Genomic DNA, 15131 nt, shown 5'->3' with positions numbered 1-15131 from the left:
CAAATTGGGCTCCGTAAGTGCCATCATAATATACACCTAAACTAGTAATTGCCAAAGAAGATGAGTGTACACGACAGCTGCGACAGCACAAAGCTGAAGGGTTTTACTACACAAATGAGTTAATTATTCTGAGATGACACCAATTGCCACCCTAATTCTATATTCTTGCTACAGCAAGTCTGCAAACAAAGATAAAAGAAAGAACAGGAAAACATAGAGGTGAGATCACTCCAGGTACTCGTAATGCAGAATTGTGACACTGGCAGTATTTTGATTTACTTTATGGAGGGTTTCTTTTTTTTAAGAGATTAAGAAATGGGAAGTTAAAAAAAGCAGGCTGCTTGTGCCCTCCACAGAGCAGTAATGGGCCCCAGCCTTATCCTGTAATTTGAGTAACATAAGCACCCATGTGAAAGGTCATGTTTGTTTTTGGAACAAGTCACATCAAGGTCTTGTGCAAATGGAAACTGCTGTAGCCAAATCTCCCTCTCTCTTTCACACACACACACAGTTAATTACGCCTTCTCTCCTTTAAAAGCAACCATTACAAATGAAGAGAGCACCACACACTCACATTAGCAATCTTCACATGAAACCTAACATATGAAACATCACAACCTAATCATAATTCTATGTAACTTTCTGCAAAATGAGAGTAAACTTTGGAGAGTATCATAGAAATGTTGCGGATGCTACCCATATTCCAAAATAAACCAATGTTGGAAAACCTTTCCCCTCTTTTTAAAAATCCCTGCTATCAACTCAGGGTGCATCATAAAAAAACAACAACAACAGTCTTTTTATTCTAGACCGTTCTAAAATCTTTTCCTAACTTTGTTGAAAGCATCTGTCAGAACATCATGGGGGAAACTGAACCGACAAAAATACCAAACTGGAAGATCAGGATCAACTAGTAGACCTCCAAGATGACTATTGTATGTTGTCAATGTTTTCCAAGCCCTGAGGTTTAACCAGACAGCAATACAGAGGCTATTGACCTATATCTGCACATTTATTGGAGCCTCAGTATTCCTGGCTATAAAATGGGGTTTTGTCTATGGTGGCTGGCAATTCTGTTTACTCAGAACTACAAGTAGAAATGAATAGGCAGAAAATAGGCACATGACTAGATCTCCTGAATCATGCACAAAAATCACTAGGAATGGAACTTAACGTTTACTTATTGATAAATCCCTGAATTCTATTTAAAAAGCAACGCTGATCCCTTCCCCCCCCAACTTTCCCCAATTGTTTTCTTCTGGCATAGAATACAATCCCTGGAAATTACACCCAACAGAATGTCTTCAACAGAACTTGGACTTCCTTCTCCCCCCCCCCCCCCAGAATGCAAGAAATTACATTTGCTTTATAGCCTGTATGGATCCAGATTACGGGTTCTTCGCGGTTCACTGAATTGTTTTTCTTTAAACCTTCGTCTTTATGATTTACAATTGGAAAAGTTTTCAACTTGTTAACATGGTTCTGAATTCTGAGACGCCCACTGTTTTAGCTGTCCTCCCTCACCCCCCTCAAGTTTACCATTATGTGTAGTCACAAATAATAAATATTATTCTTGCTGCTCTGATTACCGTATTTTTATTGGGTGCCAACTAGGATTGTAAAGGGGGGGGGCTTCCTGAATTACCACCCAACTTTCCAAGACTCGATCAAATGTAATCAGCAGTGGAACTTAATACACCCTCCATTGGAAAAGTTTTCAACTTGTTAATATGGTTCTGAATTCTGAGACGCCCACTGTTTTAGCTGTCCTCCCTCACTTCCCTCAAGTTTATCATTATGTGTAGTCACAAATAATAAATATTATTCTTGCTGCTCTGATTATTTTTATTGGGTGCCAGCTAGGATTGTAAAGGGGGGGGGGCTTCCTGAATTACAACCCAACTTTCCAAGACTCGATCAAATGTAATCAGCAGTGGAACTTAATACACCCTCCATTGAAACTATCAAAGCAGCTCCCGTTTGCCCAACCAACCTCCCACACACACACACACACACACACAACCGCCGCCACTGTTGCACACTCAGACTAATGAACTCTTGGCTTAAAGACAAAACATTATCAGTTCCCTCCCCTTTCTCCAGACAAAGAAAAACTCCCAGGTACACAATCCGTGCATACAAATGACTGAACCTTTTCTCCAACTTTACTTCCAAGCTTTCTCATACTGTCTTAAATACGTTTTTTTCCCCACGTAAACAGAACGCAGAACGAAAGTAATACAGAACGCACTCGTAATTAGGCGACAAAGGCTGGTTTTTAGGAACATCCAATAAATTTAATAAAAACAGCAGTTCTTACAGAATACACGTCCTTAAAAACCCAGCCCACCATATCCCCTGGCATTTAAATTCAAATTAACTCCATACTTCCACCCACCCACCCACCCCGTCAAGACAAAAAGTTAATGGCAGTATGATCTTCCCGCTCCGCAGCAGAATCCATATATTTTTTTTTTCCCATCAGTGTCGTTTCTAACAGGGCTCGTTCCCAGCAAGAATCTGATTAATCACTGATTTTAAAAAAAAAGAAGGATGAATTGGAAGGGAAAAAGAGTCTTTACTTACTTTCAGGAGACACTCAAGAGCTTGGTTTTTTGTGTGCGCTAGCGGAGGAGAAAAGGGGGGGGGAAGGAAAAACTTTCTCTGAACTTTGCTTTATTTAAAATAAAAAAAAAAGTTCTGGAGGGCAAGGGAGGGAAAAAAAAAGAGTGAGAGAGAATAATGAAGCGTTCCACTAACAGGGTTAATTTCGGCTCCTCCAAGAAGTTCCTGCCCACTCATTAGGGTTGGGGGAAAAAAAAAAGAAGAAGATCTAAGATGTGGTAGTGTACGCAAAGAAGCAACAGGCCTTCGTGGTATTTTGGAAAGGTGACAGTTTTCCTCTGGAATCCTTGGAATGAAGCAGAGGAATTAAATTAGCAGCAGTGACTCAGTTTCACAGGGGCGGGGGGAGGAGGAAGGGGCGGGGTTGGAGGCAGAAGGGGCGGGACCTAGAAGACTGAAATCACACACTCACAACGGCAGGAAAATGCTGGTCGGGGAACGAATTGGGAGGAGGAATAATGTGTGGTAGCTTCGTTATTATACACCAGCGTTTTCCAACCTTAGGAACTTGAAGATGCGTGGACTTCAACTCCCAGAATTCCCCAGCCAGCATAGCTGGCTGGGGAATTCTGGGAGTTGAAGTCCACGCATCTTCAAGTTCCTAAGGTTGGAAAACGCTTGTTATACACGTCTTGAAAGTGCTGGGACCAGGTAACACGTGTATAATCGGATCCTGCACTGATGATTTCTAGAACATTTAGACTGATGATGATGATAGCTTTAACTGATGATAACTTTATTGTCACTTGGAACGTACACCAATCGGCATGCATCAAAATGAAATTTCGTTGCATACAGCTCTCAAAGGGTCACCACCTCCGATATACACTCCTTGTTCGTGGCCCGCTCAAATTTCACATTGTCCATTTTAGTCTCTAGGGAGTGAACGATGGCAAACAGGACAGATGGAAATGGGGCTCCATGTGGGTTAGCCCTCACGTTAGCTTGTATTCTGACAACCTCGCCTTCTTTCCTTTTTCTGATCCTGACTCTTCCACCTTTTCCTTAAAGGGGCCTTGCTTCGTTTCGCCCCTGGAGCACGCTGCTGCCGCCGCCACCAACTCCTCCAAAAGCCTCTCTCTCTTCCTCTGGGCCTGCCGACAGCCTCATCCAGTTCCTTCGCTGCATAAGCTCCAGGTCCTCTCCTCCTCTGCCTCCTCTGGAAACAGCCCTGATTTGCAATACAATCCATCACTGGGCCAGCAGTCAGATCTTGCTGCTGGTAGAACAAATTCAAACAGCGCCAACGACTTTTAACGGTCTCACCAACAGTTCCTAAACAACTAGAAACTCACCATGCCAGCAAAGATTGTCAGTCGTATGTCGTGTGTTACCTTAGTTCCACCATGTTGCTCAAACACATTAAAATCTTTAAAAGAAATCTCACAAGCTAATATTCATGGATGAGTACCAGCTAAAATTCAAGCAGTGTTACAGATAAATACTATCTTGGTGACCAGTGCTTTTTTTGTAAAAGAAAAAGGTGCCAGAACTCACACATGTCATACAACCCGCCTTGCCTACCCTACAAGGTTCCATCCAAAAAAAGGTGCCGGAACTCCGTTCTGAGCGTTCTATGACAAAAAAAGCCCTGTTGGTGGCTAATAATCCTTGCTGAATGCCAATAGCTGAAAACTAGAATGGACTGTTGCCTACAGACTTTTCCTGAGGCATCTAGTTGGCCATGGAATGAACCAGGTATTGAAATAAAAGTCTCTTATTGGCCTAGATTTGATCTGATTTGATTGATTTCCTGCCTTTGCTTTATAAATCACACAAGGGAATGAATGTTAGATGTTTTTTGTGCCAGCCATGGCAGTTTCCCAAAAAGGTCATCAGATGGGAGCAAAGAGGCAACTTTGCTCCCACTGGTGGGTCAGGGGTCCTCGGCCCCTGCAGCCCCATTGGTGAGAGTTAATTGGTAAGGGAGGGGCTGAGGACCCCCATAAAAACCTCTGCTCAGGGGCTGCTCTCTGCTTGCGCCCTGCTCTCTTTGTTCTCTCTGCTTGCTTGCTGATCTCTGCTTGCTTGCTGATCCATGAGCTCAACCCAGGCATGGATGTCTCCATGCCAGGGAACTCTTTCTATTTACTTTATCGTTTAATAAAGTTTTGACTGATTGCATCCCTGCGTGATGCCTTTTTACTTGGAAGCACCTTAACGAACCATCGACCTTGTGATGCCATCTCACAATGAACGTACCTCATATTTCTTCCTCTTCATATTTTCTGCACAACAACCTTGTAAGGTGGATTGGGCTGAGAGAAAGTGACTGGCTGAAGTCACCCAGCTGGCTTTCATGGCTAAGGCAGGACTTTTAACTCCCAGTCTTCTGCTTTCTAGCCTGGTGCTTTAACTACTAAACCAAATTGATCACCGCAGCCATTGTGGGTTGTAAACACGAATTATAAAACACAGCTTAGAGGACCAGCAATGAGTCTCCTCATTCAATGCCATTGTAACTTCAAACACTTGCTGAATGAATGGTTGCTAAGCAAGGTTTGTGCAAATCAAGCCATTCATTTATTCAGTAAAACGTGCCATGCAAATCAGGACACAGAATCAAGACAATTGGTGAAAACTGTCTATGTTCACACATGCTTTAAGCCACGGTTTTGTTTTAATATTGATTTTTTAAAAAAATATCACAGTTCATACATTGGACTAGGGCCATAAACATAGCTTGCTTGACCACAAGGGCTGGGTTTACACATCTAAGCCAAAAACAAACAAATCTCTTTATTGTTGTCGCTTGGTGCGTGAATTCAGACTCTGTCTGGCAGCTGCTTTCCGAAGTTTTAGATAAGGCTGAGAAAGACTTATCTAAAGTTTCAGATACAAGTGACTTTGGATCTTTCAATTCTAAAGTATGCTGCCCATAGCTATAGCATTTTAATCCCCCACTCACAGACAACATGATCTAATCAAACAAGACTTATGCTTTACTGTTCCCAGGATTCTTTAGGATGTGCGTAAAACAAGAAAAAGATAAGGGGAAAAGGATAAAAACACTTTAAAATGGAGGATGAGTGATAAGACCTGGGGGGACAGAGTACAATCTGTTCATTCAAATAAAGCATTTGAATTCAGACACATGTATTCACATATGAGTGTTGGATTAGCGCTTTAGGCTAGTCTGCCCATTGGGTCTTGGGGCCAAAGTTCAGAATACAGGGTTGGAGGGATGCCTTTCATGTTATGAATGTTTTTTAGGATTTTCTTAGAGGTAGTTGATCAGTTACCCTCACATTAAAAGTACAAATAGAAAGAAAGGACCATATCAACCATTGTAATGTGTTGTTTTTTTTTCATATGTAGGATCATTTAGCTTCCATCCCGGTGTGAAACCAGCTATTGTGGTTTGTACAGTGGGTTATGGCTCTGTACTCTGTATTCTATTCTATTCTGTTCTGTTCTATTCTTTTCTATGCTATTCTATTCTATTTCTTTAAATTTATTGGCTGCCCAATTCCAGTGGCACTGTACAAAAGTGGAAAAAAACATAAAAACCACTAAAATGTTAAATCAAAAAGCCCAGATTAAAATAATCCAATGAATGACAAAATCAACAAAACAAAACAAGTCAGCAAGCGAGTAATAAACTTCAGGCTTTCTGTGTTCTCCGAACTTAAGCTACTATATAGCCATATTTAAGCAAATCATGGTTTAGTATGATCCAGGATCCCACTCTTCACAGACCATAGTTCCCTAATTGCAAGGCTTGAGGTTATTTCATAATATGGTTGTCCAAGTTGGATTGAAAGGAAAAGGTCTACCGAACTGTAGAAAAGTTTGATATTGTTCACAAACACCATCTGTCTAGCACAGACATGTCAAACTCGCGACATCACGTGACATAGCGGGTTAAACGAAACAGAAAATGTATATCCATGCATACAACACATAGAAATTGTATGTCATTTTTAAAACATAAATTGCTGTCCTAGTCTTTTGATGTCAGTTTCAAAATGTGCTGCTTTAAATCTATTTTCTTTTAAGGAAATAGATGAATTAAATTTTTATGATGCACAATGTAAAAATCAAACTATGGAGTGGAGAAATAGATTTAAACCTCCTATTTGTTAGCTGCACAGTCTGTGAGAGTTGCTGTGATGTGAAAAAAAAGGAAGTGAAATCACAGCAGTTCTGCAACAAGACTTATTTTAGAATTTTATCCCATAGAACAGAGGGATGTAAAAGTATAGGAAAAATAATGAGTTTTGATGCTTATTCACAATTTTAAGGTGTACTTAATAGATACCAACAAAAATTGCATATATTTATGCAGACCTTTTATGGCTGCATATTGGTATGCTTTTAAAATTATGTTTTGATTACATTGTTGTTTATAATTCTTGTTGAGGGCCTTCTGTTGGCAAAAAGGTGGACTATAAATCCCATAAATAAACAAACACAATAGAATGTGTTGCAATATACATATTGCAAGTGAATATTCAATATTGTTTGGCCAGTAGTAAAGGAAAGGAAATTCTGCTTTAGTTCAGTGACACTAAACTCAAAAGTTGTAGAAAGTTGGACACATATTAAATAACTGCCCCAATAAGGAGATTAGAATATTCTGTTCCAGAACAGCGTAAGCATTTCCACTCTCAGGTTTGTGACTTACTGTGTATGAACTCAGGAAGGAAGTATAGAATGATGTAATTTCTTTTTCCCAGTCATGAATATGCCCCCCACTCACTCACTCAATTTTTCCCTGGTGGGCTGGGGAGGGAAACACATTTCCTGACATTTCGAACATTCAGGAGTGAAAGATTCCAGCAGAGCCCTACCAGTTTCATCGAAACTCCAGGCTGCCATCTAAAGGTAGCCCAAGAAAACTGGAATTTTATCAGAACTGAAGAAGCTTTTTGGATGAGAAATGAAATGTTTTTAAAAGAAAGAAAAAACTCCAAGAAAATCCTTTTCCAACACAACCATGACCTGGATGATTGAGACTCTCAAAGTTCTTTGTACTGTGGAACTATCATGAATGAAAGTAAATATACGTGTCCCAGGATAATGTTGCAGGATCCAGTCTGGGTTTGGTCACCGGGACTAGAGATTTAGTCTCCTACACTTTCAAACTCGTGCTGGAGCCCATCCTCAGCGAACGTCTCTCGCCCCAGATGTGGAACTATCATTCTGGCTACGAATTTATTGTTATATGAAACGACTGATTTAATTCTTGGATTTCAAAATTTTTGTCTACGAGGTAGCTTTCTTACTGTTTCTTTTTTAAAATAAATCCTGAAAATATCTCTTTCATTGATGATCTTTGTGCAACAGACCAAAGCACAAGGGGTCCAACTACCTTTGACATGCCAGTTTACTTAATGGTTGGTGTATGATACAGTGTATTATGTGATCAGAGAAAATTGGGTCAACCAAATAAACTATATTTCTCTCAAGCAAGGCGTTGTTTTTTTATATTGTTTGGTGTTGAATCAAAGGCTTGAAGGAGTCATCCGATACTGTACCCTCCTAACGGGAAAAGTCAGAACACTTTAACTGAGAGTTCTTTTATCCTGCATCTCATTTTCTTGTTTTATCTGTGCATACTAGAAATCGTAACTTGTTAGGGCAATAGGCCTTAAATACCGTACTTAGTCTTCAATGTTTCTCAAGCTCAACAACTTTACAATGTGTGGACTTCAAGCACCAGAATTCCCAGCCAGCTGGGAATTGAAATCTACAAATCTTAAAAGTTACTGAGGTTGAGAAACACTGTATCAGATTATGACTCCTTTTATCTCCCAACTATACAAGCTGCTCAGTAATTATGGGAATTTTATCAGATACATCTGGAATGGACCTAGAATAGGGAAGGGTGAGTTTAAAAATAACAGTCTCCTTCTAATCCAGACCAACAATACAGGTCTACAGCAGGGTTGGGCAACTATGGCCCCTTTGTGACCTATGCCCTTCAACTTTCAGAATTCTTCAGCCAGCTATACTGGCTAAGAACTTGAAGTCCACAGGTCATAAAGGTATCATAGTTGCCCACGCCTGTTCGATAGAGAAACAATAACCTGGCCAATGTTCAGTGATGTTGGCAAGTTCTAGAATTTTTGTTAAATCAACTGTTGGCTGAAAGGAACTGATTAGAATTTGGTAGAGAAGCTGGAGAGCTAGCAGGCTGGTCAGATGCGAGAATAACTCAAGTTATTGAGAAGCGACCGTGGATGGCAGAGCAGTTTGTAAGTAGGATTTTGGGAGGAAACAGAGAATTCTATTTAAGCCCAGTTTTACCAATTGGATACATGAATTATTGTGGGAAAAAAGATGATGGAGGAATATTTTGGGGGGATGTATAAACAAGCAAAGGGACGCGGTGGCTCAGTGGGTTAGGACGCTGAGCTTGTCGATCAGAAGGTCGGCAGATTGGCGGGTCGAATCCCGAGTGCCGCGTAACAGAGTGAGTGCCTGTTACTCGTCCCAGCTTCTGCCAACCTAGCAGTTCGAAAGCACGTGAAAATGCAAGTAGAAAAATAGAGACCACTATGGTGGGAAGGTAACAGCGTTCCTTGCGCCTTTGGCGTCATGCCAGCCACATGACCACGGAGACATCCTTGGACAAGCGCTGGCTCTTTGGCTTTGAAACGGAGATGAGCACCGGCCCTTAGAGTTGGAAACGACTAGCACGCATGTGCGGGGGAACCTTTACCTTAATTTACTTATAAACAAGCAAAGAGGCTGGGAAACAGCCAGAAGGGGCAATGTTTGTAGGACTTTTCTTCTCTGATCTTTCCTCTCGTTTCTGCCTTTTGTGCAGGTCTAGCTCAGGCAGCTGCAGAACGGCGGACTAGGCAAAGATGCTGCTGCTTGTACTTTTTTGTGGGGTATGGGGACTGACATCTCTGAAGCAGGGGGGTACAGCTTCTGCTACCTTCCTCCCCTCCAGCATGGATAGACTGTTCCAGAAGTTTAGCAACCTCTTTGAGCAAAGTCGGGTAAGGAGCAAAAGAAGAATGGTCCAATTCCTTCTGTGAACAAGTGGAAGGGAAATTCTATTGCTGTGCAATTTTATCAGATCCTATCTAAGAAGCTTAGATGTTTTAAACTAAAGTACTACTGTATAGTATCCTTTTAGAAAAGGCAGACTCCTCGCAATAAATGGACAACATATTTGGCAGCTCTGAAGAGAATCTTATTTTACATTCAAGCTGATGTAATAATTGTCTGCAAATTTTTGTCTACGTCCTGAAGTTTACACATTTTAGCAAAAGTTTGGCAAGTCCATTCTTGGAAATATTTTTGACGCATAGGATTTGTTTGTGCACTTTTTAACTTTCATTGGCTTTAGGTAAAACTTGTTTACTTTCTCTGTACTGTACATAAGGATCATTCTTTGCCATTTGTAGGAAGTGCTGGGGAAAGACCAATTTGATACTCCAGTTGACATCAGTAAGCTGCCCCCCAACTACCACCATGAGGAGAATAAGCATCAGAGAATAGGAAATTCCACTTTTTCCAGACACTATGAAATCAGTAAAGTGAGTAAGCTATAGAAAATAGGAAAGAAACGTATACCTTATTTAAACATTAAGAATCTTGGATAGCTATATTCACTTTGACACATTGATGGACATATGCTGTATGGAGCCTTAACAGGTTCTGAGAGATTTGTTTTTCAATGTATAAAGATTAATTCCGCTGGATTTTGATGAAGTCAGCTGATAGAAGTTTGTATGTATTTGAAGTATTTATAACCTGCTGTCTTACTTAAAATCTGTTGGGTATTTTTGAGTTTTATTAGTGTTTATAATTACCTCCATAGGGTGTGTGTGTGTGTGTGTATAGTGTGTATGTGTATATGTGTGTGTGTGTGTATATGTATATGTATATATATAGTGTATATATATATAGTGTGTATATATACTGTATTTATTGGCGTATAACACGCACTTTTTCTTCCTGAAAATAGGGGGCAAATGATGTGTGCGTGTTATACGCCAATATAATTTAAGGTTTTTTTCCTGAAATTTCCTTTTTAAAATGAGGTGCGTGTTATACGCCGGTGCGTGTTATACGCCGATAAATACGGTATATATAGTGTATATATATAGTGTGTGTGTATGTAATATCAGATGTTAGGAGATACAAATATTTATATAGCTAAATGAAACTTTGGTTCTAACGCAGCTGTGAATCCATCTATTTATTCTCTTTCCTCCACAGCTTCTCTGTTACCACGACTATTAAGAACCGGTTTACATAAGAAGCAGATTAAAGTGGTTGGGCAAACTGTACCACCAGAGTGATAGAAGTGGGATACACTTGTGCTCCCAATTTAAAAAAAAAACTATTTGCAGATATGAAAAAAAGCACATAAGGAGGATAATTCTGAGTTGGCTCACTGCCTGTTAGGAATACGCAGCAAAGTTCAGTAAAGCAAATCCCAAACTGTTCTGATTGAAATGACACAATTGCCAATTTTTAACCTTATTGTGTTACAGGTATAAAGTACAATGTCAGCATTCTTTGATAGTAGCTCAGTGGGTTAGGACGCTGAGCTTGTCGATCAGAAGGTCGGCAGTTTGGCGGGTCGAATCCTGAGTGCCGTGTAACAGAGTGAGCGCCTGTTACTCGTCCCAGCTTCTGCCAACCTAGCAGTTCAAAAGCACGTAAAAATGCAAGTAGAAAAATAGGGACCACTACGGTGGGAAGGTAACAGCGTTCCGTGCGCCTTTGGCGTCTAGTCATGCCGGCCACATGACCACGGAGACGTCCTCGGACAAGCGCTGGCTCTTCGGCTTTGAAACGGAGATGAGCACCGGCCCCTAGAGTCGGAAATGACTAGCACGCATGTGCAGGGGAACCTTTACCTTTACCTTTATAGTCTCAACGGCCTGCCAGCTGCCTGCACTCCCCTTACAGATTTGAGATTGCCATCATTTTTTTGGCAATTAGCGCTGCAATTCACCATTTTCATTTCAGCAATGTCCCAGGGAAATTTGCATCAAGAGCATTATGGGAAATCATAAACATGGCTCTGAAACCTCTCTACTGCCCAGTGTGATTTTCAAGTAGTCCTATATCCAGCAATGCTCTAACAGAGAGTTCCAGGAAGACAAGCTGCCACAGACCTTGCCCAAGCTTGAGGCCAGCCATGGCAAGGACCTAATTTAAATGCTCCGAAAAGTTGTACTGCTTCTTTGCTGTGGCTCTATATAACCCCGGAGCATGTTTGAATGTACATTTCCTTAATGGTCTCCTATCATATTGATGGAATGGGTATTTTTCTGTGCATCGGAGGGGACTGCATGGAAATTCTGATCAAAAGATCCCGTAGCCATGCAGTACCTTAGCTATTAGGGTTTTTGAAACCATATCCTTCCTCTCTGCCAATCCAACCCTATATTGTTCTTGTAGATGACTGATAACCGTACAGGTGATATGATGTTTTCAGAGAAATCTTTGACCTCTATTGAGCAAGAAGAGATTGATCCAAAGGAAGAGGTCAGTATGCAAAATACAAGCATATTTGCTTACCTTTACCTGCCAGATTTAGGCTGCTTATATATGTACTGTACATGTTGTGTGTGAGAGAGGAAAAGAATGTGTGGAACAGACAGGTGGTGTTATATTAGAGGTAAGTAATATGTGGCCCTTGAGTCCTCTCTCTGCAATCTTTGGAGTCCCTTCTGACTATGACTGCTGAAAACGGATACGTTTCCTGTCATTCTGAGGTGAAAAACCTATAAAAACTGTGGTGCAAATCTTGAAATTGGCATTATTTCATTAAAAAAAGTCTCTCAAACCTTCGTTCAACTGCTTTCCCTGCATAGGTGAGTTATGTAATCTTGGTTACTTTTTCATCCTCAGCCTTCTTGCCCCAAAAGTATAGGCATGACCACGTAAAGATCAGATACTTTACTGCTAGATTCTAAAATAGGTGGTGCAAGCAAGTGTGCCAGTCATAGGAGCAGACTTATCTTTTCTAAATGACCATATTCAGTTGCAGCTTTACAGAGAACAGTGTTCCTCACAATGCCTGCCTGCCATGTTTCCTAAAAATAAGCTCAAGCCTGATTATTTTGGGGTGGGCCTAATATAAGCCCTACCAAAAATAAGCCTGGGGGGTGGGCATGGTCAGCACAAGCGGCGGTGAGTGCGCAGGGGCTGATGGTGTCCAGTAGCCGCCGCAGCCCACCAGCCCCTTAGCACAGAGCAGGTAACTCCGCACACAAAGTGTTTGGGCGCCTATGGGGCACTTGGGAATGAAGCAATTTGTTCATAACCAAGCGCCCCATAGGCGCCCAAACAATTCCCCCCCCCCGAATGGAGATCTGACGGAGACTGGAAGCTCCGGCTGCTTGTGAATGGGGCACTTGGAGACGGAGCAATCTCCGTTCGGGGGAAAGGTGTTTGGGTGCCTGTGGGGCGCTTGGGAACGAAGCTAATTGCTCCATCTCCAAGCACCCCATTCGTAAGCAGTCTCCGTCAGATCTCCATTCAGGGGAAAAGTGTTTGGGCACCTATGGGGTGCTTGGGGCAGCTCCTCCCCCACCTGCCTCACCTCGTGGTGGATGGGCTTGTTGGTGCCACCGTGAGGCGAAGCAGGTGTTGGGAAAAAACATCCCCCCAAAATAAGACCTACTGCCTCTTTTGGAGGCAAAAAAATATGACGGGGTCTTATTTTCAGGGAAATGCGGTACATGCTTTAACAAATGTGGTAGAGAACATATTACGTGAGAGCTCTGCTCTAAAGGACTGAGGAAGGCAGTGGGGGGGAAAAACCTGCCGGAACAACAAAGTAGGCATTGTGATGTCATGAATCAAGTTTTACCATTTAATACATACGCTTTGTTGCATGCAAGAATGTCAGGGCCACAGTTTATATGTTTCTTTTATCACTTGTCCACCTTGTCTATTATGAGAGTTAAAGCAATGAGTAGAGTGCTGTCATTTTTAATACACCAATTACCTCTTTTAATGAAGTACAAAGATTTCATTAAAATTGAATCAGAATCCGAACTGGTTAGATATGAGATAGAATAAGGTATAGGAAACTTAACTGATTATTCCAGACTTGTTCTCGGACATTGTTAGTCTTCCTTCACTAGGAACTGACAGCAAGCTACTATATGATTTCCCAAAGTGAGAAAATCCACAAATTAACATAGATGGATGTGTTTTGGGTTTTTATTCTCATGTCTGATAGGAGGCAATGCAATACCTCTTAAAAACTTTTAAGCAAGGACCACAGGCGATAATTTCTTTGTTCTCTGACCCTTTCCCAGAATTTGATACTAAAGCACAGCATTAGTGAAGATGATTTATTCAGTGATTAAATGTAACAGCATTTGTTAAACCTATAACCATCTGTTCAACCCATTTTCATAATCAGAACTCAAGAGTCCCCTTTAGCTCCTAATTTTTGATTAGATTCATATTTCCCTATCCTAGAGTTAAGAGGACCAAAGAATTTGGATTCCAAAATCATCCCCACTCTTGATATACATTCTCTGATCACATAGATTTAACAAATTCACACAGATCCTCAGGGCTACCCTTCTCTAGGATCTACCAGAGGAGTTGGACTATTAAGTTCTGGCACTTCTAGGCAATATAACCATTTTGCATCCTTACAGATGAACATTTGTTTTGGTGGAATATAAAGTGGGGACGATTAGAAATGTAGGGATTTCAGAAGACAACCCTAATACGCCTGGTCCCTCATTTTTATTGCTTTTTTATCTCCGTCTTTCTAGGACAATAAGTCAGCGTCTAATGAAGAAGAAAACACTGTTGACCCAGAGAGAACAACTGCTGGGCTTAAGATCTTCAAGCTAGGTTTCCCTCAGCTTCGGCCAAAGCTAACTTTTTTTATTTTTCGCTTGCCCCAGCATCTTAAGAGCCAGCAAATGCCTGAAGCCAAACTGGCAAAGGAAGAGCCAATCAGTGACAAGAGGCACAGATTGCTGGCCATTCGGAATGGGCTTTTAGCAGCCCCTCATCCAATTAAGAAGACCCTTCCTGTGACCCCAAACCACAAGGTCATTCCACGAAAGCGGCATTTCCTTTTTTTCTGGAGGAAGATATAAGGCGTTAGGAACATATCAGGCATTGGGAAAACATAACACCTGGGCCAGTGGAAAATGTTCTAGCTTCCCAAATATTTCTGTAGTCACATCAAAAGTTTCAAGTGAGGTTAGTCCTACAAAAGGGGGAAATGTTTCCTTCCAAAATTCAAAATAAAAGTTATCCTTTTGAAAAAAAAAGCCCTCAAAGATGAAATAATGTATTTTTTTTCCTGAAATATCACGACGGTGATGATGTTATCGTGTCCAGGTCTTGGGCAATTCTATGGGCCAAGTCTCTCCACATCTTGAGTTCTTCTATGCTCTGGCAGGCGTCAGCTTCAGTGGTGGCCAGTCACCATGTTCTTTGATAGCCTGGTTTCCTTTTACCCCTAACTCTTCCGAACATCTTCATGGTAGCTGCACGAATCTCTGGGGGTACATTGTATTCCAGATGGCAGGCATTGCAACCAAGTAGAC

At 41.3% G+C, this 15131-nt stretch overlaps 2 protein-coding genes and 1 long non-coding RNA gene across 6 annotated transcripts in view; 2 read left to right on the top strand and 1 right to left on the bottom strand.

Moving 5' to 3' along the window:
• The window catches only part of TEAD2 (TEA domain transcription factor 2), a 28698-nt gene extending 25796 nt beyond the window's left edge, over nucleotides 1–2902 (bottom strand). For 2 of the 4 annotated variants that reach the window (XM_083376596.1, XM_083376599.1), the window contains exon 1: nucleotides 2587–2896. The gene's annotated coding sequence lies outside the window, so the exon portion shown is untranslated. Of the gene's footprint in view, nucleotides 1–2152; nucleotides 2255–2586 lie in introns of those variants that run through there. The other 2 variants (XM_083376598.1, XM_083376597.1) reach the window with 2 other exon arrangements.
• The window catches only part of LOC310648670, a 71698-nt gene that overhangs the window by 5413 nt on the left and 51154 nt on the right, over nucleotides 1–15131 (top strand). The window lies entirely within an intron of this gene.
• Nucleotides 9441–14675, top strand: DKKL1 (dickkopf like acrosomal protein 1; the record flags this gene model as incomplete). The annotated part of the gene is made up of 4 exons (XM_083376635.1): nucleotides 9441–9578; nucleotides 9990–10121; nucleotides 12001–12087; nucleotides 14343–14675. The coding sequence occupies 4 exons, from the start codon at nucleotides 9441–9443 to the stop codon at nucleotides 14673–14675; spliced, it is 690 nt and encodes a 229-aa protein (XP_083232761.1).

This window comes from Vipera ursinii (assembly GCF_947247035.1).
Source record: "Vipera ursinii genome assembly, chromosome: Z".
Classification (NCBI taxonomy): Eukaryota; Metazoa; Chordata; class Lepidosauria; order Squamata; family Viperidae; genus Vipera; species Vipera ursinii.
Note: the sequence above shows the minus strand (reverse complement) of the source record. Positions and strands in the feature narration are given on the sequence as shown.